This window comes from Sus scrofa, chromosome 17 (assembly GCF_054392235.1).
Source record: "Sus scrofa isolate SSC_HxYL_T2T_F1_AM1 chromosome 17, Sscrofa_HxYL_maternal_Yorkshire_Landrace_v2.0, whole genome shotgun sequence".
Taxonomy (NCBI): domain Eukaryota; kingdom Metazoa; phylum Chordata; class Mammalia; order Artiodactyla; family Suidae; genus Sus; species Sus scrofa.
This window is the reverse complement of record NC_139399.1, coordinates 49608636-49636459: the sequence shown is the minus strand read 5'-3', so window position 1 is coordinate 49636459 and position 27824 is coordinate 49608636. Positions and strand designations below refer to the sequence as shown.

The 27824-nt window shown below is 44.0% G+C and overlaps 1 protein-coding gene across 8 annotated transcripts in view; it reads right to left on the bottom strand.

Moving 5' to 3' along the window:
• The window catches only part of DHX35 (DEAH-box helicase 35), a 193604-nt gene that overhangs the window by 140179 nt on the left and 25601 nt on the right, over nucleotides 1-27824 (bottom strand). For 4 of the 8 annotated variants that reach the window (XR_014832319.1, XR_002340163.2, XM_001929022.7 and 1 more), the window contains exons 5-13: nucleotides 27221-27325; nucleotides 24250-24311; nucleotides 23349-23418; nucleotides 20455-20514; nucleotides 11813-11925; nucleotides 10973-11069; nucleotides 9910-10068; nucleotides 7804-8014; nucleotides 3414-3538 (exon numbers count right to left, since the gene is read on the bottom strand). Coding sequence is in view for 3 of the 8 variants with exons in the window: in XM_001929022.7 (XP_001929057.3) it covers nucleotides 3414-3538; nucleotides 7804-8014; nucleotides 9910-10068; nucleotides 10973-11069; nucleotides 11813-11925; nucleotides 20455-20514; nucleotides 23349-23418; nucleotides 24250-24311; nucleotides 27221-27325 (1002 nt within the window). In the remaining 5 variants the exon portion in view is untranslated. Of the gene's footprint in view, nucleotides 1-3413; nucleotides 3559-7803; nucleotides 8015-9909; nucleotides 10069-10972; nucleotides 11070-11812; nucleotides 11926-20454; nucleotides 20515-23348; nucleotides 23419-24249; nucleotides 24312-27220; nucleotides 27326-27824 lie in introns of all 8 variants that reach the window. The other 4 variants (XR_014832322.1, XR_014832321.1, XR_014832323.1 and 1 more) reach the window with 3 other exon arrangements.

Genomic DNA, 27824 nt, shown 5'->3' with positions numbered 1-27824 from the left:
GCTCATGGTAACGCCGGATCCTTAACCCACTGAGCGAGGCCAGGGATGGAACCCTCAACCTCATGGTTCCTAGTCGGATTCACCTCCACTGCAACATGATGGGAACTCCAAAAGCTGTACTTTTTTTTTTTTTTTGCCTTTTTGCCTTTTTGCCTTTTCTAGGGCCGCTCCCACTGCATATGGAGGTTCCCAGGCTAGGGGTCAAATTGGAGCTGTAGCTGCTGGCCTACACCAGAGCCACAGCAACGCAGGATCAGAGCCGCGTCTGCAACCTATACCACAGGTCACGGCAACGCCAGATCCTTAACCCACTGAGCAAGGCCAGGGATCGAACCCACAACCTCATGGTTCCTAGTTGGATTCGTTAACCACTGCACCACGATGGGAACTCCCAAAAGCTGTACTTTTAAAAGCTGTGTGACAGCATGCACATATGGCTAAGGGCAGGAAATAGACCTGATTCACTCCACACTGGGTAGTCAACAAATCCCTGGTGACTCCCTCACGTAATTGATTCACTAGCCTTTCCTCAATGCCCACAACATCCTACCTGACGTCCTACTTTACGAAGAGGCAACACACATGGCGCCCAAATGGAGGAGCTTAACCCCTCTCAGATCTTATATTACAGAGATTATATGAATAACAGGGATAACAACTCAAGCACTGAATGAGGTTCTGAATAATTATAGAACAAAAGAGACAGGCCTTTTTTCCTTTCAATCCCGACCCTATTTCCAGTCAACCACCCAGCCCAAAGAATTATGCTCTTTGAATTTATCATCAATCCAAAAAACCCCACAACTTTGCCCGACCCCTTCCTCCAATCACATCCAGAGTATTTTTCACCTCAGCACACACTTTAGTATTTCTCTATGGCCTCATCTGATTCGGATATGGAATCACATGCAGACATTGTTTTAATGTGGTGGGAAGGACTGTGTGTGTACAATTTTAATTTGCTTTTCTCACAGCATGTTTCTTGTATCCACAGACATGTCACAGTGATTACGTGGACAGCTACATACTATTCCAACAAGATGACAGTAAATTAAGCAATTTTCCTGCTACTGGACAATTGAGTTGTTTTCAGTTCTTTCCTATCATACTTGTCACTGCCAAATATACAAGATTATATGTATCCTGTGAGTCCAACTGAAAAAAAAAAAAAAAAACCCACAATTTCAGAGAAAAATAACAAGAGAATATATGAAGATGAATTTATAAGTATTTTCCTCATTTTTCAGCTGTCTGAAAGTTTATGATTTTCATTATTTTATTTTTATTTTTTTTATTTTTGGCCATGCCTTCGGCATGTAGAAGTTCCTAGGCCAGGGATCGAACCCATGCCATAGCAGTGACAAGGCTGGATCCTTAACTCACTGAACCACCAGGGAACTCTAACATTTTTAAATTTACTATAAAATGATACTATAAGCATTATCCTAGATGTAAGTTTTTTTCTTCTTTTGAATTTTTTTTTTCAGGAGCAAACCCCTTAAGAAACAATAGGCATTTCTACAGCTCATAAAATAACATTAGAAAGTCCTCCGTGACAACTGAAATGCAGCTCTGGATTTTGTCAATTTTCTTTGTGTTTGATCATTCAATTCACATAAGGTGGTACAGTTATTTCAATTTGCATTGATCTCTTGTAGAGAAGCCGAACATTAGTTCTAATGTTACAATTTGCGCTGTTTCCTTTCCTTTAGCTTTTTCTTTAGTGGATATTTGACATATTCTAAAGGATGTTTGAAAACTCTTTGTAGTTTTTGAAACACTGTTTTTGCTGTTATGTTTCCCCTTTAATCTGCGATGTGAAGCTTTTCATAAGCTTTAACTTGCATATACTATTTGTCTTTTCCCTGTAATTTCTTGTACTACATACCAATATTCAAAGCATATATTTTCTCCATGCTTACGATAAATACATAATTGTTTTCTTCGGGAGGGCGGATGCTATTTTTACATTCTATTCTTTCATTTGCCTAGTTTATCGTGACGTGCAACATTAAGGACTTTATCATCCAGGAATCTCGCCTTGTTACACATCATATACCAACACAGTGGGGGCAGAATAAAGAGTTTAAAATGCAAGCTCTCAAACAGTAAAAATTTAAGGAAAAAACATAAGTGAATATTTATTAACTGACCTAAATATGGGGGGGACGTGCTCCATAGCACAAGCAAATCGGAGAAATCATAGAAGGAAAAACAGAGAGATATTACCAGGGAAATGTTCAGAATGTCTGCATATAAACAAACAAATAGTAAAATACAAACAACTAGAAAAACTATTTACTAGAAATACTAAACAAAAGTTAACATCTTTAATAAAGGACTCTTAAAAATCACTAATAGGAGTTCCCTTCGTGGCGCAGTGGTTAACGAATCCGACTAGGAACCATGAGGTTGCGGGTTCGGTCCCTGGCCTTGCTCAGTGGGTTAAGGATCCAGCGTTGCCGCGAGCTGTGGTGTAGGTCGCAGACGCAGCTCAGATCCCATGTTGCTGTGGCTGTGGCATAGGCCGGCGGCTGCAGCTCCGATTAGACCCCTAGCCTGGGAACCTCCATATGCCACGGGAGCTGCCCAAGAAACGGCAAAAAGACACACACACAAAAAAAAAAAAAAAAAAAGAAAGAAAGAAAGAAAAATCACTAATAAACTCTAATGCTAACAGATAAATGGCTTAACAATTCAGAAGAAATATAAAATGGCCACTATTTTTTTCATCTTATGAAAAATCAAAAAAGATACAGATAATATTTTTCCTCCTTCCCCCCCAATCAATTTAGCAAAACTCCAAAAGAAAACAATACAGCCTGATGGGGGTAATGCGAGTCCGCATTCAGGCACTGCTGGAGTTTACACGTGTAAAAGAGTATGGCTGTGTATCAAGGACCTATGAATGACTATGGCCCTTTGACCCAAGGATCCCACTCGTGGAAACGGGCCGTAGGAAGTAATCGGAAGGGGATCAGCCACAGGGACTTTAGCTGCAGCTCCAGCAGTGCCCTCCCGGCTCCCCAGTCATGACACCTCTGCATCCAGGCCTAAATTCACCGGCTGCCCTAGATCACACCCCACCCCTCCTGACCCGTGGACACCCTACTCACCGGGCTTTTGGGTCTCGCCCCAAACATGGCTAACTGGGCTGGGGGCCTTTCCTCTGTTTCTCAGAGCACAGGACACACGCACTGTTAATTACCCACTTACTGGTCTCTCTGCCCCGGGAGACAAGGACAGAAGCTGTGCCTGCCTCATTTGGCTGTACGGCTCAGTACCCTGCACACAACCCATGAGCTAAGTGAAAAACACCAGAAAGGTGGCACACGCCGCACCAATGTCCCAACACTCCCTTGGGAGCGCTTCAGCCTCCGGACAGACAGCTGCAGACAGAAGGCAGGACTTACCGACATGAAGTGGAACCTGAGGACGTTGTCAATCCCCAGAGCTTTCAGCTGCAGGATGACGGGGGCCAGATTGCTCCGCTGCATCTCAGGAACGGTGGACTGAGGCAGCTGGTCAAAGGCGTCCTCTGAGGATAGGAAATCAGAACTGTTTGGGATCAAATGTCACAATCAAATGCAATCGTTACGCCAAAGGGACAGTTTCCCTGCTCTAACAAGAGGCTCTAAGAATCTAGGCCCGAGTATGCACTATTGCACATGATATTATGAAACAAAGGCGTTTCATATTTAGGAGAGATCCTTCTATTTTTAATATTTAATAATACATTTGAACAATATACCTTTATAAAAGTTCATCCTTTTACTTTAGAATGCTTTTTAAGTATAATTTTTTTGTTAGCAAAACATGAAATCAAAGCAACAGGTCCCTGCTGAAGCACTATGGGTGCCCAGTTCCCACTCCCTCTGCTTGGGAAGGAGTAAGGTGAGGAGGCAGAAGTGCGCATGATCGCCAAGACCATCATCAAAATAAATCACCATGGATAACCCGAACATAACTAGAGTATCTCCAGAATATAAAAAATTAGCAAATCTTATCAAGAGCAAAAACTGTCCAAATCTAACTTTTTAAATGGAGCCAGACACACAAGCCACACTCCGAATCCGATGCTGCCCCAAAGAGATTAATGACTGCTTACAGGCACCATGGGAAACAAAAGGTGACCTCAAACAGGAAGAAGCATCACAAGGTTCAGAGGTGCCAAGATGGGAGGGGCAGGAGAGGGGGAAGGGAGGGAAGGAGATTCTGAGAGGCCTTTTTATAAAAGCTAGGTAAAAAGGGTGGGGAAATAAGAGGGAGGAAGAGATTAAATCCTTCTGTGTGTATTCAGAAAGCTTATGGATCATAGAAGGATTAATACAAAATCCTCCCACATCAGTCAACATTTTAACTGTGCACACCCTCCTGCACACAAAGGTGGCCCAACCTCCATTCAGACCATAAATCTTTAGCTAAGCAGAGAAAAATCAGAACACAACTAAGGTGTCATGAAGGAAGAGCGCTATCACTGAAGGACTTCAAAAAGCTTTTCTTAAGAGTTCCCATCGTGACTCAGTGGTGAATGAATCTGACTAGGAACCATGAGGTTGTGGTTTGATCCCTGGCCTTTTTCAGTGGGTTAAGGATCCAGCACTGCCGTGACCTATGGTGTGGGTCGCAGATGTGACTCGGATCCTGGGTTGCTGTGGCTCTGGCATAGGCTGGTGGCTACAGCTCCAATTAGACCCCTAGCCTGGGAACCTCCATATGCCGCGGGTGCAGCCCTAGAAAAGACCAAAAAAAAAAAAAAAAAAAAAAAAAAAAGCTTTTCTTTGAGAAAATAGATAATAAATGTGACCTGACTAATGCAAAGTGCCAACTGGAAGGTTCTTCTAGGCAATAGCAGGAAGTTCCAAATAGGATATTCCCTTTGAGTGCTGAGAGCATCTGGGGGGATAGCTCTTTGGTGGGATAGCCCCATTTTCCAAGCACACTGCTGACCAAAGGAGAAGCAAAGTCATCAGATAAGAGGATGACCCTGCCAAGAAGACGATCACAGGAAGTAGGTGCTTCCTAAGAGTTCGATGATACTCAAAGTCTACCAAGGACCCAACCTCCTGAGGTGTTGACTAAGAGCTGCAGGAGCTATAGGCCAATGGCTTTGGAGAAGTTCCAGTGATACCAAGGGGCCTGGGACTTGGAAGAGAAACAGGCTAGATCCCAAGGAGTGGTCCTCCCCCAGAGAAACAGAAGCTCAGAGAAGGAGGAAGGACAGCTGGTGGGAGAAGGCATTTAAGGGCATCACCATCTGAGAGAGGATGTGAAGGAGAAAGAGCATCTGGTGGCAGAGGAAACAGCCCAAGGAAAGGTATCAAAAGTATGAGAGGTGGAGGTAGGAAAACAGCAGGTATGTCCAGCAGGGCTGCAGTGTAGGATGGCAGGAGAAGACAAGCTAGAAAAAGTCCTGTAAGTTTCTGCGAAACCAGGGTGGTACCTGCTCAGAGCTGCACTCCTTGGAAGCAGATTAGCAGAGAAAGCCTAGAGGCTGGATCTAAGGCACCCCCCTTTGCTGTCAGGTGCCCTCCTCCCAACCCCACCTCCACTGAAACTGCTCATGCTGAGGAAGCCAGTGACCTTCTCATCAAATCCACCTACCTCTCCTTAGTCCACAGTCTACTGTTCCATGTCTTTGGAGTTTGAGATGATGCTCCAAAGAACTTGAGAAACTCAAGTTCAGCAAAGAATTGCCCTGTGACCCTGCAGTTCCACTTCCAGTGTATACCCAAAGGATTAAAAACAGATACTCAAACAAGTACATGTACATGCGTGTTCATAGCAGCACCATTCACAATAGCCAAAAGGGGGAAATAACCATCAACTGATGAATAAACAAACAATAGAGTACTACTCAGCCAGAAAAGGGATGAAGCACTGATACAATGCAAATGAACCTGAAAAACATTATGGTGAAAGAAAGAAACCAGACACAAAATGTTCTGTTACTCATACTACAGGAAATATCCAAAACAGATACAGTCATTCCTTGGTATTCACAGGAGACTGGTTCCAGGACACCCTACCCCTCCACTGCAGACACCAAAATCCAAGGATGCTCAAGTCCATTATACCCAACGGGACAGTATTTGCACAGAACCTACGCACATCCTCCCCAACACTTTAAATCATCTCTAGATTATTTACAGTACCTAATACAATGAGAATGCTATGTAAACAGCTGCTAGTATGAGGGAAAATTCAAGTCTTGCTTTTTGGACTTCTCTGGAATTTTCTTTCCGAACATTTTCACTCTGCAGTTGATTGAATCCACAGGTACAGAGGTTCAACTGCCAATCCAAAAAGACAGAACAAAGACTGGTGGTTGCCAGGGGCTGGGGGCAGGGGAAAAATGGAGAAAAATGACTTAATGGGAAAGAAGTTTTACTTTGGAGTGATGAAAAGGATGATTGATAGATAAAAGTAGTAGTTGCACACTGTAAATAAAAAAATGCCTCTGAACTTCTCAAGTAAATGGTTAATTTCATGTTATGTGACCTTCACCTCAATAATTTTTTCTTTTTTTAAGTTTCTGGAAATTTCCTCCTCCCTGTATCTCAATTCCCCTTTATCCCTGGTTCTCCTCTGTCTACTTCAATTACTCCTACTGAGCACCTTCAGCCAAAGGCCCTTTCCTCTCTGGCTTTATAGGCTCCGTCTCCTTCCTCCCTCGCATGAATGCTCCTTACCCTCTTCCTCCCCTCCATGTACTGGTACAGCCGCGTCCCGCTGCCTCCACCTGGTGTGCTGAAATTCCTTCACCTGAGCTAACCACCAGGCTGCCAATAAGACCTGGCTCAAATACTGACTGTGGAGCGCTCCCCAGCAGGAGAACTCCCGGCTCCCTGCTTCCCAGGCTCATTCTGATTCGGCAACCCGATCACACCATTATATACTGATCTGTTAGTGAGCCAGCCTCCACCACCAAGCTGTCAGCCAAGTGCGCCTAGGTCTCCAGGTCCCAGCTCCATGTCTGGCATAGAGCAGGTACTCTGTGAACACTTGCCAAAAGGATAAATGGTGTCAAGGACTGAACAAGGACCATGGTTACCAGAAAGGAAAGAGGAGCTAAGGCCTTATCCCTAATCCAATAAGTGACTGCAGATGGATACTGGACAGGGGGGGAAATTAAAAATGATTTGAAAATTAAGCCTGGACAACTGAAAGAAAACTTGATAGCATCGCCACGAAAGAGAAGTACAAAGAAGGGAAGGGCAGCTCTGGGCACATCATTTTCGGTAGAAAAGGCTGTCATCTAGCTGGGGAGAAAGCTCCTTAAGGGTGGGGACAATCTCTACTGTAATTTCGTTTTGCCCCCTCAGAGCCTAGCAGGAGGTGACCAACTCACTGCTTTCTGTCGATGACTCTCAGGGCAGATCCTGCCAGTTCAGCTCTGCAAACATGCTCTGAACCAGAGGTCAGGATGGAACCCAATGTAGGAGGCCTCCCGGGACTCAAGGATCCAGAACAAGACAATGGCACAGGAAGCTAAGGGAAAGGTAAGACAGACAGGACCTGAGCCGCAGGGCCCAAGCCACAGGTCACACGGCTACAGACAGGCTGAGGCCCAGACATCAGGTTAGAAAGGGGCTGGCAGGTAACTGGTGGTTCGTGGTCCAGCTTTGGCCGGCAGGGAGCAGTAGCAAAGAAATGCAACGGGGGCTGGATTACAGTGGACCCTTGGAGGGAGGACTGGCTCTCAGGGTAAGTCCTGCCTTCTAAGGGTAAGTATCAGTAACAGCCTCTGATGCCCAGGCTGGCGCTGAGAAAGTCCAAACCCTTAAGGAAAGCCACACTGACCTGTATAAAGGCGGTAGCATTTTCCTGAGCGGCTGCGGCCAGCACGTCCTGCTCGCTGGTTGGCTGAAGCCTGGGACACCGGGACCACCACCAAGCACTCGATAGCTGTCCTGGGGTTGTAGGCGCGGAGCTTCACGAAGCCGCAGTCAATCACATACACGATCCCGCTGATTGTGATGGAAGTTTCCGCCACGTTGGTGGCCACTATCACCTAGGTTTCCCACACAAAGGAGAGCTGAGATGAAAGTGATTTGGTTCTCTTCACTTTGAATAAACCACCAAAAACCTAAAAGATGTAAAGATATTTCTGACACTGTAGAAGCCATGAGAGGCAGTTTGGTATCCTGGATAGAGCACGATGAGTTTTAGGGGCAGGGGGCTCTGGGTTTGAATTCTCCCTAAGTGTGGGGCCTTGGACAAGTTACTGAACCTCCTGAGTGTGTTTCCTCGTCTCCATGATAATGTCTACACTCTCCTGGGGTTCTTGAGGGATTAAATGTGAAATACACTCAAAGTGATTATTAGAGGCTGGTTCTTGGCCCAGGGTATTCAACAAATGTTAGTTTTTGCCTTTGCACAACTAAAGGAAGTCACCGCCTTGTATGTATGTATGCATTTATTCCCCCACATCCAGTTTCCTGGGGGTCTGCACCTTGTCAGGTACTCTTCACAGGCCAGGAGTGTATGATGGACAAGCTCCCTTCTCTCCCAGGGTCTGCAGTCCAGTGTGAGTGTCAGGACGGAGAAATGGTGAATGTATACAAGAGAGACAAATACTGGGAAGAAAATGCAACAGGGTAATACTTTGACATTACGTAGTGTTCAATGTGTACATTACATATTATCATATTATAATAATGGAGAGGGCTACCTCAGGTCAGATGGCCAGGGAAAACCTCTCTAAAAGATGATTTTGGGCTGAGACCTCAGTAACAAGCAGCAGCCAATCCTATAGCGCTTCAGGCAGAGGAAGAAGAAACAGCCAGTGGGGCCAGAGACCAGGGTTGAGTAAATACAAGGTAAGGAAGGAGGCAGTGACCAGATCACACACAGTCTCTGGGCCACGAGAGAGGTCTGAATTTTATTCCAGGGGCACTGGGTGCTGCCCCTGGAGGGTATGAAGCAGCAGGAGACACGCACAGATAGCACTTAGAACTTTTACATTGATCATTTTACTGTCACATAGAAGAGAGTCAGAATTTTATGCTATACAACAATCTATCTAAAAGATCCTATTATTCATGTTTTACAGCGTAGCAAAGTGGGCCTCAGGGTTGTGTAACACCTCTCAGGGCACCTGGTAACTCAGGCACAGAACCCAGGCCTCCTAACTGGCTGGCTGTAGTTTGCATTTGACTAGACCGACTCTGCTCTGCCCACTGGCCAGGAGGCAGGGCACCCTCTTCCAAGTGGCCCGAAATTGGGAGTGGATCCTCAGACGGGCCATCCCTCACCCACTGTGTTCTCTGCTAGCTGCTGATAAATAGCTACTCTAAGCCAATTCTGGACCAGTTCTGTACCTTTCTCATCCAACGGAAGGGAACGCAGAGCAAGACCCAGGGAGGCAATGCAGAGCAAGCAGACAGGCTGCCTACTGGCTCCTTCAAACAGAGGCTTCTCACCACACCCTTCCCCACCCCAATTTCAAGGCTAAATATTTTTTAAGCCCCACCTTGAATTAACTGACTTAAACATGGCTCTTCAGGCAAACTGATACTTTAAAAAATGGTTCAGAAATCATTTTGCAGTAACTAATCTCATGTTCCTAACTGATCACGATCCACCAAGACAGGCCTTTAAGCCAATGTAGTGCTGTGTGATGGAGAAATATTAGGGAGGAAGAAAAGAAGCCAAGAGAAGTCATCTACTCTGACAATTACTAAACCTTCTGTGGGGCAGGTCTGGAAATCTTTGCAAGTCATTGTTTATTGTGTGCTTTTAGTTCTACTGCATGGAAACACAGACCTAATTCCTAAATTCTTAAAGAAACCTTCCTGTTTAGCAAGTTTCACTTCAACGTAAAACAAATCTTGCCAGGGGACAGTAAAGGGGCACCAACATGATGACAGATGGCTGCAAATGCCCTCGGTCCTCGGTTAGTCTCACCTTTCTGACACTGCGTGACACCCTCTCAAACACCTTCATCTGCTCAAAGGAAGGCAGCCCTGCATACATGGGGAGGACCCGGAGGTGTCTCTTCATCCCAGTCCGACCCAGTGCTCGCGCCTGCTCGATCAGCATAGACACGACGGTTTCCACCTCTTCCTAAAAACATGGAACGGGGAACCAAAGAAACCGAGATCAACTTGAAACATGTCCCTTTACCATCCTGCAGGAAAATGAAAGTTAGGATCAGGATTTGAAAAGTGGTCAGGTTCATGACCCTCAAAGCCACCTGTGCCACGCAAGGTGGTACTGCCTCAACTGCTACCATACAGTGGTGCCGATGGGGTGAAAATTTGTCAGATTAACTACTGAGATCTATGGCACCAGCAGTCAATAGAATTCTCGATAAATCGAAACAATGTCAACTTTACCGAGCCTTTTTTATGCACTGTGGCAAATAGCGTGGCTTACATAGAGACAAGTTGTGGCATATAAAAGGGCCATATGCTTTCTCTAGAAAAGATTACCAAATAACAGAAAATGTTTGACAGTGGAAATGATTACAACTAGAGGGTAGTTCTGAACAGAGGTACAATCTACAATGAGCATTTGGACTTGTTCAGTCATTTTTCCAGTAATGTGTCTCCCTGTCCCCTCCAGGGTGAGCTGCAAAGGTGTCACTGGGAAAAGGGTATGCAGCGGCCACACGAATGCACAAAGTGTACCCAATGAAATATTCCACTCTGCTATCAAAACGCTCCATTGACAGAACTCCCTAATTTCCTTTGGAATTAGTTAATAAATTTAAAATACATTTAACCTCTGCAGACAGAACAAGCAAGAGCTACTGACTCTCTGGTAACTGGAGTCAATAGATGAATGACATCAAACTAAACAAATTTTTATGCAATTAAGTAACCACAAAATACAGAAAAACAAAACAAAACAAAACAAAACAAAACCATGGAATCAATGGCTAAGTAAAGCAATAGACCTCTTGTATAAACTCTGGTGCTGCCCTAACATGTCTGTTTATCACAGAAAAAAGGCCCAATGGAATTACCTGGCCAGTAAGAAATGCTAGTATGTCTCCATCTCCCTCTGTCTGGTGAATTTTCATCACGGTTTCTACAGTTGATTTGATATAATCTGGAACAGGACTGAAAGGACATATGAGACAAATCATCACTAGAACATGCCATTAATTATAGATTAATTACCCCAATAATCTGGCAGCAAAGACTTGTGAAAGTTAGTCTGGGCCTGCCTAGCAGGTAATCAGTATATGAATAATTCATACTTTCATATAATTTATATTCATTCTTTTTTTTTAATGCAGCATTCAAAAACAATCCATAATTACAAGTCAACTATGGTTTGGGGTTTTACTTGCAGAAAGATAAAAGCAAAAAACCCACACAAACAGATGTGTCATCTCTAGCACACAGAGATGCCTGGCCTGGGAAACCGGTTGTGGTCCCCATGCTGAATCCCACCCTCTGTGCATCTCCCCTCATGATCACTGGCAGCACGTCTGAGGGGGGTAGATGGACTGCTGGGCATCCTGTCCAACTAGAAACAACTCAGGAGTGAAGCCCACAGCTCTTTGGATTAATCTGCCACTGGCCTAGGTGCCGAGTCTTTGTGACCAGGGATAAGAATTAGCATGACCCCTTCCTGTCCAAGGCGGCTCTCCCAAAAATGTCAACGAGGCATTTTTGGGATACTGAGCAGGCTTCCAGCACATTCTATCAATCACAGGAAGTGCCAAACACACTCCTAAATGCCAGCCTGGCACACCACCCTCGGAGTTTCAGGTAGATGCAGCTGTGTCGCTTTCTCATTCCACAGAACAGGCCTAGTTTTCTAATCACCCTCATCAAAAAGGCAAGTATCATCAAACCTTTGCAGATAAAAGATATCCACTGGAAATGTCCGTCCTTCCACTGTGAGGATCACACACGTATCCCTGGTTGGGTCACTGGTGTCATTTTGATTAAAGAAATCCCGAAATTTCTAAAAAAAAAAAAAAAAAAAAAAAATCAATTCTTCATTCCTCAAAAAAAAAAAAAAAAAAAAGAAAAAGAAAAAAAGACATGGTGGAGTTCCCATTTTAGCTCAGGGGTAATGAACCCGACTAGTATCCATGAGAACGAGGGTTCGATCCCTGGAGTCCCTCTGTGGGCTAAGTATCCAGCATTGCTGTGAGCTGTGGTATAGGCTTTAGCTCCAATGTGAATCCTAGCCTTGGACGCTCCATATGCGGTGGGTGAAGCCCTTAAAAAAAAAAAAAAAAAAAAGACAAGAGAAAGATTCATAGTAACTCATGGAAAGAAAAAAAATAATATAAAACTGGCACAGCAGGGGCTGGGAAGTAGGGATTGGATATATATAATACAGACTAGGGGTTACAAAATATTATTATAAATTATCTTTTTATTATTGCAATTTGGGGGAATTACATTTTAATGACAGACTCTTTACTAAAGAGATAGAAATGATAAAGGTTAGATTTCCAAACTGCATTCAGTAGTGCATTTGAGTCACCATGAAGCTGTGCTATTATTTATCTTATCTCGCCCGCGAGTATTTTATGTAACCAAAAATTAGGTCAAAAGGTATAGCCAGTTAAGTATGGGTTACATCAGGCTGATCCATAGTTCTGATATATCTGATCTTGAAACCACACTTCTGCTCACACAAGTGGTCACTTTATAGAGGAAATGTATCCATCTATGAAGGGTGGGTATGCTCCCTGGTACCACAGTCACAGATCTGTATTTACAGGGACAGTGTCCTCTCCATCCTTATATGCCCTACAGGGGGTAGCTCAATGCTGTGTACGGGGTAGGCCTGCAATTATTTACTTCTCTGACACTCCCACAGGACCCTGTTGAGGAAAGTGGCTCTTGGTAGTTCCTCTTGAATAAGTGGCCACATCCCCCTCAGTGGACTTGACCACCAGACCTGCAGTCTTTAGGAGGCCTGGCATGAGAGCACTGGCCAACAATGAGGGAGGGAGACTCCACTGAAGATCCCCTGTTAGGGATTGTGACCCAAGATGCACAGTGAAGCTGAGAATAAGAGTGACCAACCCGTACAACCACTACGGAAAACAGTACAGAAGTTCCCCAGAAAACTAAACACAGAACTACCACACGATCCGACAATCCCACTCCTGGATATATATCTAGACAAAACTATAATTCAAAGATACATGCACCCCCAACTTACTGCAGCACTATTCACTATAGCCAAGACATGGAAACAACCTAAATGTCCATCGACAGATGAATGGATTAAAAAGATGTGATACATATATACAATGGAATACTACTCAGTCATAAAAAAGAAAAAATAATGCCATGCGCAGCAAGATGGACGCAACTAGAGATTCTCATACTAAGTGAAGTAAGTCAGAAAGATTCTCATACTGAGTGAAGTAAGTCAGAAAGAGAAAGACAAATACCATATGATATCACTTATATCTGGAATCTAATATATGGCAATAAATTAACCTATCCATAGAAAAGAAACAAACTCATGGACATGGAGAACAGACTTGTGGTTGCTGAGGGGGAGAGGGAGGGAGTTGGATGGACTGGGAGTTTGGGGTTTGTAGATGCAAACGATTCCATTTAGAATGGATAAGCAATGAGGGCCTACTGTACAGCACAGGGAGCTCTATCCAACCTCTTGGGATAGATGATGATGAAAGAATAATATAACAAAAGGAATGTATATGCATGACTGGGTCACTTTGCTACACAGCAGGTACTGGCAAGACATTGTAAATCACCTATACTTTAATAAAATAAATGAATAAATAAAAGAGTGACCAAGCCGGAGTTTCCACTGTGGTGCAGTGGGTTAAGGATCCAGTATTGCCCCAACTGTGGCACAGGTCACAGCTGCAGCTCAAATTCGATGCCTGGCCAGGAAACTTCCAGGCAAGTTCAGCCAAAAAAGGAAAGGGGAAAAAAAAAAAAAAAAAAAAAAAAAAAAAGAGCTACCAACCTGGCAGGAGAGTGTTCTAGAGGGCAGCAGCTGCCCAGCTGTTGGGGACACAGACATCCTGTGAGTTTAATCTGGCCTCAAGTTGCTTTCTCTTCTCTCCCAGGAGGCCTGGCTATGTGATCACAAGGCCTGTCTTCTTTACTCCTCCAAGAACCATCCCTAAACAGGCCCACACCTGCTCCTGGACACTGGAACCCCAGGGGTGCCCTGGAGACGTGCGTCAAGTCCCAAGTGAAAGGTCTCCAAGGAGTACTTCTAAAGGATTCAGCTCGACTGAACTACACAACAGCTGGATGCTACACGTTAACTTCAAAGTCATGTTTGAGAAGACTGAACACAGACATAAAAGTGCCTCAGGCCAAAAAACTAGGCTGCACTGCAAAGAGCCCCACGGCACCACTCTCCACTCTCCTTTTGGGTAAATTCCCTTCAAAGGCCCACAGCCCTCCTGCGTCCTATGGTGTGCACAGCACAGGCATGCTACAAGTGATGCACAAACAAGGGAGAAGACAATCCAGAGGGAGAAGAATCCAGGCAGGAGGGTGTGCAAAGAACCGATCATAGCATCAACCAAGGCCCAAAGACTAGATGACCAGAAACGCGCTGCAAGAGACAAGGAAAGGCCAATAATGACTGACTGCAGTGAGGGCTTCCTGGAGGTGGCAGGATCCCCTGGCTAAGCCTTAAAGGATGAGGAGGATTATTACCAGCTGGGACGAGAAGAGGTGCCCCTTCCTAGGATGACAGCAGAGTGTACACTAAGCTGTAGAGGGACCCCTTAAAGAGAAGAGACCCAAGATCAAGGGCATCATCTCTGAGTTCACCCTCTCATCAACAAAATGAACAAACTGGGAGTTCCCACTGTAGCTCAGTGGAAATGAGCCCAACTAGTATCCAAGATGATGCAGGTTCAATCCTAGACCTCGCTCAGTGGGTTAAGGATCCGGCACTGCCGTGAGCTGTGGTGTAGGTCACAGACAGAGTTTGGATTCTGCGTTGCTGTGGCCGGGAATGTCGGTTCCTAGCCTGGGAACCTCCATATGCCACATGTGTAGCCCTAAAAAGAAAAGAAAAAAGAAGGCCACAGACTCGAAGCATCTACTCAACCAGGGACTGAGGAGATGGACAGCCTGGAGAAGGAAGAGCAGCCAGCAAAGGAGCTGGGGGAAGCCATCAGGGAGGCAGATAGAGGGGAGAAGGTGGGGCTCCAGAAACTGTAGGCAGATGAGGAAGATTTATAAAAAGGCTTGGTAGACAGGCTTTTTGGCCCAAAAGAGATAGTAGCCAGAACAGGGAGAGAGATGTCCTAACGCCATTGTTGGAGTGCACGGCTACGCCTTATCAATTAAAGAATCTGTGGTGTTAAGGTGTTAGGATAAGGAGTTAATCTTTCAAGAAATAAAACTTAACATTAGGAGTTCCCTTTGTGGCTCAGTGGATTAAGAACCTGACTGGTGGTATCTATGAGGATGTGGATTCAATCCCTGGCCTCGCGCAGTGGGTTAAGGATCTGGCGCTGCTGCAAGCTGCAGCACGGGTGGCAGATGTGGCTAGGATCTGGCATTTCTGTGGTGGTGCTGTAGGCCAGCAGCTGCAACTCTGATTCAACCCCTAGCCTGGGAACGTCCATGTGCTACAGGTGCAGCCCTAAAAAGGAAAACAAACAAACAAAAAAAACTCAATGTTAACTGAGAAGGCACAAAATGTTTATCCTTAAGAAATTTACCTTTTATGTTTATTTTGAAATATAAAAAATATACACACAGAAGATGAGAGGCTAGAAAGCAAATAAATATCATATCAGTAGTGTATGCAGGGAGTTCCCATTGTGGTGCAGTGGAAATGAATCCGACTAGTAACCTTGAGGTTGCGGGTCTGATCCCTGCCTCGCTCAGTGGGTTAAGGATCTGGCGTTGCTATGAATTGTGAGGTAGCCCAGCAGCTATAGCTCCAATTCAACTCCTAGCCCGGGAACCTCCATATGCTGTGGGTTTGGCCCTAAAAAGCAAAAAAAAAACAAAAACCAAAAAAAAACCAGTGTATGCATCTTGAGGCAGAATGAAGGAACAGGAAGAGTGAAATGGGTTCAATCCACCTGGAAGAGTCTGAGTCAGGTCTGAAAGACATGGGATCACACTGACACACACCCAGGGTGAGAAACATAAACTGACACAGAGGAAGAGGCCAGCATATGAAATGGAACGTAAATGACATGGGCATCTGCCGGGCTGTCCTCCCAGCTCCCCACTTCCTTCCCTGGTAGCTGCTCTTATCTGACTCAAAGCAGTGGACCCCTGGCAGCTGTGCCTACATGAAAGGTCCACCATCAGCCCATGCAGAGTGGTCTAAAGTGGGTACCTGACCCCAGTGGACCCCAAATTCCTTCTGTAGGCATCTGGAAAAGAGAAATTACTCTCTCTTCAAATAGCTGGACCTGGGACAAAAAACAGTGGGAGTTGTCAGCAATCATATGAATGGAAGCCAATAAAAGAAAAACTACCAAGTGATACAATAGTCAGTAAATACTTCATAATTATTCCTGGTCAGATTCTATAATTGCTGGCTTAATTAGGCTTACAATAACAAGCAGCTAAGCCGGTCAAGGCGACTATTTGACCAGCCCCCATCAACTGCTTGCCTCTGCCTCCCAGCTGTGGTCACCAGTGTCCCCACCTGCAGGCTGGGCCAACCTGAGCTCTGAGCTAAACCAGAGCAGGTGGCATCTATCCCTCCAGGCACTGGGGCCTGGAATGAGTCTGTCACCCCCAGATCTGACAGCCAGGGGGCCAAGGATGAGCTCTGGGACCCCTGGTCCTCTAGATCAAAATGCTGAGTCATACCCTGCCCCCCACTCCTCCTGACCCTCTCTTCTTTCGACCAGTTCAGCCCATTCCTTCCTCACCCTCGCTCCCTTACTCTCTCATGGGAACTCACATTCCAAGTCCCCCAGCACACACACAGACCTCACCCCTCCTCACAGAGGTGGCGCTGGGCCAGCAAGGGATGAAGACATGAAAGGACGAGCCCACCCAAGGCCCTGCTGAATGCTGCTGATGTCCTGGCAACCGTGCATCCTAGCACACCCAAAGTATGACACATCCCCTGCATTCCACCTTCCCACTTGAAAAAAAAAAAAACAAAAACCTTCCAGTCCATCGCTATCAGCCACTGTGGGCAGAACAGAAAGAAGCTGTTTTTAAATTTCCATGCCATGTGAAAAGACAACGAAAGGCAACTGCAAGCAATAAGTAAGTATTAGCAATCATTCCAAGAAAAGGCCTGGGCATTATAATAGTTCTCAAACGCAATATTGGTAGAAGACCTCAATAGACAGTTGTCAAAAGAATATATACGGATGGCCACTAGGCACATGAAAAAAATGTCCAACATCGCTATTTATTAGAAAAATGCAAATCAAAACTACACTGAGGTACCACCTCATACTGGTCAGAATGGCCATCATTAGTAAGTCTACAAATAACACATGCTGGAGAGGGTGTGGAGAAAAGGGAACCCTCCTACACTGTTGGTGGGAATGTAAATTCGTACAACCACTATGGAAAACAGTATGGAGGTACCTCAGAAAACTAAATACAGAATTACCATATGATTCAGCAATCCCACTCCTGGGCATATATCTGGACAAAATAATACATGTACTCTTATATTCAACGCAGCACTATTCACATTAGCCAAGACATGGAAACAACCTAAATGTCCATCAACAGATGAATGGATTAAGAAAATGTACATATACACAAAGGAATACTACTCAGCCATAGGAAAGAATGAAATAATGCCACTTGCAGCAAAACGTATGCAACTAGAGAGTCTCATACTAAATGAAATAAGTCAGAAAAAGAAAGACAGGCGTTTCCACTGTGGCTCAGTGGTAAATGAATTCGACTAGGAACCATGAGGTTGCAGGTTTGATCCCTGGCCTAGTTAGTAGATGATAGCTTTTCCATTTAGAATGAATAAGCAATGAGGCCCTGCTGTATAGCACAGGGAACTACATCCACTCTATTGGGATAGAACATGATAGAAGACAATATGAGAAAAAGAATGTATATGTACATGTATGACTGGGTCACTTTGCTGTACAGCCGAAATGGGCACATTGTAAATCAACTACTTTAATTTGAAAAAAAAAAACTATTGGGAATTCCCATCGTGGCACAGTGGTTAATGAATGCGGGTTCGATCCCTGGCCTTGCTCAGTGGGTTAAGGATCTGGCACTGCTGTGAGCTGTGGTGTAGGTTTAGAGACGTGGCTCGGATCCCGCGTTGCTGTGGCTCTGGTGTAGGCCGGTGGCTACAGCTCCGATTAGACCCCTAGGCTGGGAACCTCCATATGCCTCGGGAGCAACCCTAGAAAAGGCAAAAAGACATAAAAAAAAAATCTATCGGGAATAATTTTTAAAAGGGGGTTCATAATAAGAGGTAAATAGAGGAGACGTCCTGGGCAACTAAGCCATGGAGTAGATAACGGGAGATGAGGTCATGTGTAGCCCGAAAAATAGCACACCAGCAGCTATCAGAGGTAGAGGGCACAAAATCTCATTGAGAAGGGCAACAGGGAGCTTTGACCCCAAAGTCATCACGGCAGACCTAAGACAACAGACTCCTACAGCCAGTGAGAAGGTCTGAGAAACCAGCCAGGGTACACATCTCTCTCAGCCATGCTGAGTTTTTTTCTCCCCCCAAGTTGTTCTGCATCCTGGAAGCCACGGGGAGACCAGAAGCCAAGTCCTCTTCACATCTCAGCTGGATTCCAGAACTGGTCTCCTGACTGGTATCTCCTCATCTGTTGTTGGCCCTTCTACACAGCAAATCCAAATATGATCGAGCACCATACTTCACACCCCACTGGGCCCCTGACCAGGTGCAGGGTGGAGTCCTTCCTCCTTTGCGTGGCCTAGAAGGCCTTTCATCATCTGACCACTACCAACCTCTCCATTTTAATCTCCCATTGCTTTCCATTCAAGCAAAATTCATTCAACGCAAAGCACTGACTCTGTATCAGACACTGCTTTGATGAAAGGGATAGAATAATAAGGCAGTCAAGTTCCAGCCTTCAGGGTGCCTACATTTCGGTGATGGAAGACACACAATAAACAAACACTTGATATGCAAATAACGCTAGCTAGTGATAAGTGCTAAACGGAAAAAATAAGGTGAGTAAGAGAATGGAGAGTGACAGGGGCACTGCTTTAGGGAGAACAGTCAGGAACAGCCTCTCTAACATCCGATCAAGATTGGAATGAAAATGAGTACAAAGCCATGAGAACGTTTAGGGGAAGAATGGTCTGGAAAGAGGGTCCTCCCCCCAAAAGCAGAAGCTTGCTTAGGTTTTGCAGAGGAGCAGCAAGGTGAGGATGGAGTATAAGGAGCACTGGAGAAATTGGAGAGAAGTGTCTGGGGGCAGATCACCCCCCCAGTCCAGGGCCCTGCAGGCAACCTGACTCACAGCCCCTGTGGTTCTGTGTGAGCTTAGGGCGCCCTTCCCCAGCCCTGCCCATGTGGAGAACTTCTGTGCATCCTTCCCAACTCAGGTGCGATGCCCCTCCTCTGTGAAAGCTTCTGGATATCCTCCAGGTGCTAGAGGGTAAGCAACCCCTCCCTGGCTGTCTTAACACCTTGAACAAACTGAACTGTAAACATCTGTTTATGTGTCTGCTTCCCCAAGAAGTCAGGGAATGTATGAATCACTTGTAGCCAGCACTGTGCTTCTTCCATGCTTTATGCTTGCATGTGTATGCACCTGTGCGTGTACATGTACATATAGCAAATGGTCAAAATTATGTGTTGATGGAGTTCCCACCGTGGCACAGCAAAACGAATCCAACTAGGAACCATGAGGTTGCAGGTTCGATCCCTGGCCTCACTCAATGGGTTAAAGATCCGGCACTGCTGTGAGCTATGGTGTAGGTTGCAGATATGGCTCAGATCTGGCATTGCTGTGGCTATACTTTAGGCCAGCAGCTACAGCTCTGATTAGACCCCTAGCCTGGGAACCTCCATAGGCCGCAGGTGCGGCCCTAAAAAGCAAAAAAAAAAAAAAAAAAAAAAAAGCGTTCAACTAAACTACAGTTTGAACTAAAGTATTAGAGAAAACTCATGTAAACTTAGCCATAAAAAATTATAACATGGAAATTATTCTATGTACAGGGAAAGCTTCAATTGTACCCTAAACATCTAAATAAATGCTCAAGTCTTAAATTCGAGAATTACAGCCTCATACTAAAAAGAGTAATAAAAAGAAACTGCCTGTGGGGGGGGGAGACATGGTATGTAGAGAAACAAGACAAGGAGGTAATTATGAACTCGGTTAATTACAGGCTAATTTCTGCCCACACGCTGAAAAAGAGTATCCTCTGATTGCATGGAACTAGGACATCAGATGGCCCCATGAAGAAGGCAGGCCATCCAGCCAAAGATAAGCTCTTGCTAGAGGTAACTTCTCAAGGTCATGTCCAACAAGCCCCATGCTTAGCAGGGATACAGGAAAGGGGGAAATGCTCATACCTCTGCATCCAGAGTGGCTGAAGCCACAATCAACCGAAGATCCCCTCGCTTTTTCTGAATCTAAAAAAGAAGATATGAGGCAAAGATGATAATAGTACAATATTACAGATGAAATAACTTGATATCTGAAATTTATTACAAAATAATTCAGTGTGTGTATTTATTTTGGGGGTAGGGAGGAGCTTAAAGATGAAACAAGATCGACCACAAATAGATAACTATCATAGGTAAGAAGATGGTTCATTAAACTATCCTTTCTAATTGTGTGATACAATTTTCCAAAATAAAATTTTTTAATTAAATTTATTTTTTTTTTGGTTGTGCCCACAGCACCCAGAAGTTCCCAGGCCAGGGATGGAGCCCACACCACAGCAAGGACAACATCAGATCCGTAACCCACTAGGCCACCAGGGAACTCCCTGGTTTTGGGGGGGGGGGTTGTTTGGTTTTGGTTTTAGAAAAGAAAAAATTTTCTATAAAGAGTATAAAAGAGGAATTCCCATCATGGCTCATCGGTTAACAACTACGACTAGGAACCATGAGGTTGCGGGTTCGATCCCTGCCCTTGCTCAGTGGATTAAGGATCTGGCATTGCCGTGAGCTGTGGTGTGGGTCGCAGACGCGGCTCGGATCCCGGGTGCTGTGGCTCCGGCAAAGGCCAGCAGCTACAGCTCCAATTAGATCCCTAGCCTGTGAATCTCCACATGCTGCAGAAGCGGCCATAGAAAAGGCAAAAAGACAAAAAAAATAAATAAAATAAAATAAATAAAGAGTATAAAAGAGCTTTAAGACCTGAATTTGAATTTACCAAAAGTAAAACCATTTTTTCCTGGAGTTCCCACTGTGGCACAACAAGATCGGTGACATTTCTGGAGTCATTTCAATCCCCAGCCCAGCACAGTGGGTTAAGGATCCAGCACTGCCGCAGCCAGGGAAGTGACAACTGCAGTTCGGATCTGATCCCTGGCCTGGAAATTCCATACACTGCAAGTGGCCAAAAAAGAAAACAAACATTTTTTCCTGACATCTGGGTTTCTGGATAGTCAACATCTATGTATATACACTAAAAGCATGAAAAAATAAAGCAAACAAATGATAAATGATAACATCAAGTCAGAAATATAGACAAAAGGAATTAGAGATTTCCAAAAAAAGAGATGATCAACAGGCATAGGAGAAATGATCAAATAAACTACAGCAAAAATATGTAACAATGATGAGATTATTTTTTCATCCATCACACTGGCAAGGATTTATTTTCGGTGTGGGCAAAGATTCAGTGAAATAGGCGTCCTTACTTTACCGTTTCTGAGAAGGTAATAACCTGGTGGAATAATTTCCCCTAAGTATCAAAAAGTCTAAATCTCTGGCCAAGGAACAAATTAATAATGAAAATAACACCAATAGCTGCTAATATCTACCAAGTTATGTGCGATTAACTGGGTCTCTGTGTCCAGCTGTATAGTATATGCACTGTGTGAAGAGGCCAGGGGCCTCTGAAATCCAGCCCACCCTCCTCTCACCCTGCTGTGGACATCCTCCCAGGGGGAAAGGCACCTCCCAGTCTATTTGTGGCCCTGTGTCAGATGCCATCCTAAAACTTTTACATCATCTAATTGAAGCCTCACAACAAATATGATATACGGCACCTGAGAGAATGCTCTTCAGTGAGGGAGAGGCTCTGTCCAAGGCAGTAGCCACTAGCTACACGTGCCTACAGAGCCCTTGAAATACAGCCAGTGTGACTAAAGAACTGAATCTTTTTTTTTTTTTTTTCTGGATTTGGTTTTTATTTATTTATTTATTTTTTTATTTTCCCACTGTACAGCAAGGGAGTCAGGTTATCCTTACATGTATACATTACAATTACATTTTTCCCCCAGCCTTTCTTCTGTTGCATGAATCTTTTATTTTACTCTTATTTCAACTAATTTAAATCTCAGGTGGCTAGTGGCTATCCAATAGAAAAGTAAACCAACACAGACAGAGAAACTTCTATCAGCCCCATTTTAGACAAGTAAACTCAGCAGAGCCAGAATTTGAACCCACAGAGTCTAACCCAGAACCAATGTGGTTTGTTTGTTTTGTTTGTTTGTTTGTTTGTTTTTTGGCCATACCCATAGTATGCAGAAGTTCCTGGGCCAGGAATCAAACCCATGCTTCAGCAGTGACAACACCAGATCCTTAACCTTCTATACCACCAGGGAACTCCTGGAGTCCATGCTTTTAATCACCCTGCTCTATCATTTCTTTCTATACTTCTGTGATTGGGTATTTGTCTAAAAAAAACAATCAGAAAATACAGGAAGAGGGAGAGGATAGAGGTAAGGTTGAAACAAATTGGCCTTGGGTTATAACTGCTGAAGCCAGACGACAGGCACCTGAAGGTCCTTAAACCCTTTTCTCTACTCTGGGGTATGCCTGAAGTCTTCCATAATAAAAAATTTAAAAGAGGAAAAAAAAACAACTGTAAGGGATGTAATTACAAGCGTGCTCACTGCAATATTATTTAAAATACTTCAAATCTAGAAGCCATAAAATGCCTAACAGTAATGGAGGAGTCATATACTTTATGGTAGAGACGTGTGACTTCTTAACCATTAGAAATAATGTGTTCAAAGAATATTTCATGACACAGGAATATAATCTTCATGTAATATTAAGAGAAATAAGCAGATACAACATATGTACACGCGCGAATAGACACAAAGAAAAAAGGAAAAATACCAACATTTTACCAGTGATTCTTGTCTGAATGGGCAGGATTATGGACACTTTTAATTTTTTTTCCCTCTATATTTTGTTGGATTTTCTAAATTGCTATAATTACTTTCCTAGGCAGGTAACAAAACAAAACAAAAACACAAAAGTAAAAGTCTGAGACTCAGTCATACCTTCTTCAACAAGCCAATGGCAATGTCGGTGTACAGGGTCCTCTCATGGGCTTCATCCAGCATGATGGCACTAGAGTCAGAGGGCAGGTCTCAGTGGGCACCAAACCAACCACGCACAAGCCCAGCCAGACCATCAGAAGGACTGCCGGGAACTTAGCCCCATATGAACACCTCGTAGCAAAAGTAAAGCTATGTGAACTCCTCTTTGACAAGGGAGTAACTCTAATAAAGCTAATAAACTCCAGTAAAGCTAATAAAAATAGTGACATCCACATATCTCAGTGAAGAAAATGGTGTATTAATTGCTATTTTTAAAGAGTTCTGTCACCCACATTGGATTCCAAGAGGATCCAATAAACAATTTTAAATTACCATATAATGTATGACCCTAGAGAGCACACAGAAATTGGGACAAGGCCCAAAGAACAGAAAGAGGCCCGTGGTCATAGCTATGTCACACATGTACCCGCACATCAAATGTGACATCCTTTCCGCGAATACCATGGAGCCTGAGTGGGACAACTTTAATGCCGTAAGTGATGGACAGAGACACACCAGGAGAGGGAAAGTGTAAATAATTATCTGGACTCTGCATATTACATCTGACAAAACGCTGCCTAGTTCTGTGCTGTGACTTTGAAATCATCCTCCAGCAAGATTAAAAAAAAAAAAAAGAAAATTCAACGGACTGTTCAAATAATGACAGGGATTTTAACGACTGAGTTTCAACTGACTGTAAATTCTGAAAAAAATCATCAAGGGTCACAACAGCCAAAGAAAGAAGAAAAGCTTTAGGAAAGCTGAGCATGGCTGCAAATCCCAGGTACTAACACAACGGCTTCTTAATCTGCTTGGTACTTTTGAAACTTTAGAGAACTTATCACAGGAAAAACGTATTTACCTATATTTTGTTAACAATGGATCAACCATCATTTCCCGGACCAGCATTCCATCGGTCAGAAACTATAACACAAAAACACGAAGTTTTAGAAACAATTCACTTACACCGTATATTAATGATTTTTCTTTAAAAAGTACAAGTGCAAGGAAATACATTCTACCTCATCATCAGTGTGTGTACAAGACAATCTCCACAAAGGCCTGTAGGAAAAGGCCCCAACATTTTGGTTATCAAGCAACAGAATTGCTCACAAATAAGACTTTGGACATGGAACCCTTGGCTGGAGCTTGCAAACCTTGAAGCAAAATGTCACCTGGATTTGCTCCGTGAGCATCGGCTAAGCCCCCTTTCCTCTGAGCCGGTCCATACCCTGGCATTGCTGATGAACTGGCGGTGACGACAAACCTGTATCTGCCGGGGGGATGCCATGAGCCTCAGAGCGCTGTTCCTACAACATCCCAAGGACCTTAGACTTGCAGCTCCTGAGGTTATTAACCTCAACTTCAATTGACATTACCTTCAGGAGGCTGGATGGTGTTGCGGTTAAGAACGCAAGCTATTGTGTCAGGGTACTGGGTGTTCAGATCTCCGCTCAACCTCTTACTAGCTGTGAACCCTGGGCAAGTTACTTACCCTCTCTGTGCCTGACTCCTAAACTGTAAAATGGAGATAACCTACTTTACAAGGTTATTTTGAGACTTAAGCATGACAGCACATGTAACGTGCTTAGCACTGAGCCCCAGCACAAAAAGAGAGCTCAAGAATGTCAGCTATTATCACTTGCGATGAACAAATGTTTGTTTGTCTTTTTTGTCTTTTTAGGGCCACATCCTCAGCACATGGAGGTTCCCAGGCTAGGGATCGAATGCGAGCTGCAGCCACTGGCCTACACCACAGCCACAGCAACCGTCGGATCCCTAACCCACAGAGCGAGGCCAGGGATTGAACCTACATCCTCATGGATACCAGTTGGGTTCATTAACCACTGAACCACAACAGGAACTCCCAACGAATATTTATAAATGCATTAGAAAAACAACAGTAACAACTAGATGCTGTTTCTTTCACCCCAAAACAATTCAGTATCTTAACAAAGCTAAGCATTTCCCTCAATTGCTATATCTTAGTACTTTTACTTTTTGTTTTTTTTTTTTTTTTTTGTTGTTGTTGTTGTTGTTGTTGTTGTTGCTGCTGCTATTTCTTGGGCCGCTCCCGCGGCATATGGAGGTTCCCAGGCTAGGGGTTGAATTGGAGCTGTAGCCACCGGCCTACGCCAGAGCCACAGCAATGCAGGATCCAAGCCGCGTCTGCAACCTACACCACAGCTCACGGCAACGCCGGATCCTTAACCCACTGAGCAAGGGCAGGGACCGAACCCGCAACCTCATGGTTCCTAGTCGGATTCGTTAACCACTGCACCACGATGGGAACTCCTACTTTTTGTTTTGTTTTTCAAAGCAGAATGTTTTTCCATATTTTTCTTGAACCGCATACAAGCTGCCACATATACACACAGGAGGAAAGGGAGAAGCTGCCACCAGTGACAGACCACCAGTCAAGAACCAAGTGCCTTGAAATCACTACCAAACAAAATACAGGCTTTTCATGAATGACCCTCTAGAAACAATCAGTTGATTACATAACACACTGAAAATTATCTAAAAATTAGCAAATGTAAATATATTTGATGATATAGAAGAATATTTAGCAAAATGAATGTCAAAAGTAACACAAAAATTTAGAAAACAGGGAGTTCCCATTGTGGCTTAGCAGGTTAAGAACCTGACTGGTATCCATGAGGATGCAGGTTCAATCCCTGGCCTGGCTCAGTGGGTTAAGGATCCAGTGTTGCCACAAGCTGCAGGGTAGGTTGCAAATGCGGCTTGGATCTGGTGTGGCCATGGCTGTGGCATAGGCTGGTAGCTGCAGCACTGATGCGACCCCTAGACTGGGAACTTTCATATGCAGCAGGTGTGGTCCTAAAAAGACAACCAAAAAATTTAGAAAACAAAGTCCACATTTTTACAAATCACTACATTTACATTATCTAAACTATTTTTAGCTTTTCTGTCTTGCAAACTGAGGGGTAACTGAGATTCTAATAACCAATGTTCGTTCCATCAGAGCATTTTCATTCACTGTTTACAGAACTATCTGAAGAGACTGATTCCAGCACAGTGGTACACAGTGGGCACATGCTGAGTCAACTAGACACTGATTACCATTCATGCTAATTATTTCGTAGTAGTGACAAGGTCAGAAAACACACATATGAAATCCACTATCATGTGAAAATGGGAAAGCTCTAATTAGTGAAAATAACATTTGTGAATTCTACACTTTACTCATTTACACTATTTGTTCCTATTTTTAAGTCTTTTACAGATAAGTTTCTATATTTAGACGGCTATATGGATTGTTGGAACAACAATAAGAAAGGACAGCTTTGGAGTTCCTGTTGTGGCACAAAAGGATGGGCAGTGTCTTGGGAGCGCTGGGATGCAAATTCAATCCCTGGCCCGGCACAGTGGGTTAAGGATCCGGTGCTGCCACTGCAGCTGAGGTCACAACTGTGGCTTGGATCTGATCCCTGGCCGGGGAACTTCATACGCCCCAGAGTGGCCCCCAAAAAATTAATTAATTAATTAATTAAAGGACAGCTTTGGTTCTATTACCAATGGGTACTTAACATCAGGTCATCAACCTCTTCATCTGTAGAACCAAGGGCTTAACTCTACCTAACTCTACTTCCTTTCTGGGCTAAGATGCAAGGGTTCTGAGAGAGCGTTGAACCTACCCCCCACCCCCCCACCCCCTTCCCCAGACTAAATTCCCTGAGGGCCAGGAAGATTTCAGCCACTCTCTGCCAAGGTATCAGGGCCTTGGTCAGCAGCGATGGCTACATGTTTTTAACTTCACCCAGATAACCTTTTTCCTTATTTGCAATAGGAAAAGCAGCTCCACACTTCACCTTAATTCTCGTCGCCAGCGGGTCAGTGCAGTCGTCAAAGCGGATGCAGTAGCCCACCTCGTGGCCCAGCACCGCACCCCTTTCCTCGGCTACTCTCCCTGCAACCTTTGGGAAGAAAGATCATGCTGAAAATAGAGACATAGAAATTACTGCCCAGAGCACACACTATGGAAAATCTAAAGGTCACTTATTTTTTAAATAGTACATAAACACAGTGGAAAATAAGAAAAGGGCAGATTACTAGTTACTGAGACAACCTTTGCAATCTATTAACCTTATTGTTTAAATTTTTTATTGAAGTATAGTTAATTTACAATGTTGTAGCTATTAACTTTATATGTATATATCTCACCTTATTCTATAATTGATCTGAGGCAACTTATAAGAACAATAAATAAAAATAAAACCATGTAAAGATGTTATAAATATTGGAATCGCAGTTAAAAATTGAATAAAAATGGAATCCCATCAAGATGGTACAGATCAGAAACAAAGAAATTATAGATAAAATTCAAAAGATCAAAGCCAATGAGAAAAATTTTTAAACACGGATATGCCAAAGTTATTTAAGCTGAGCTATAAACTCAGCTTTAGATTTCCTGGT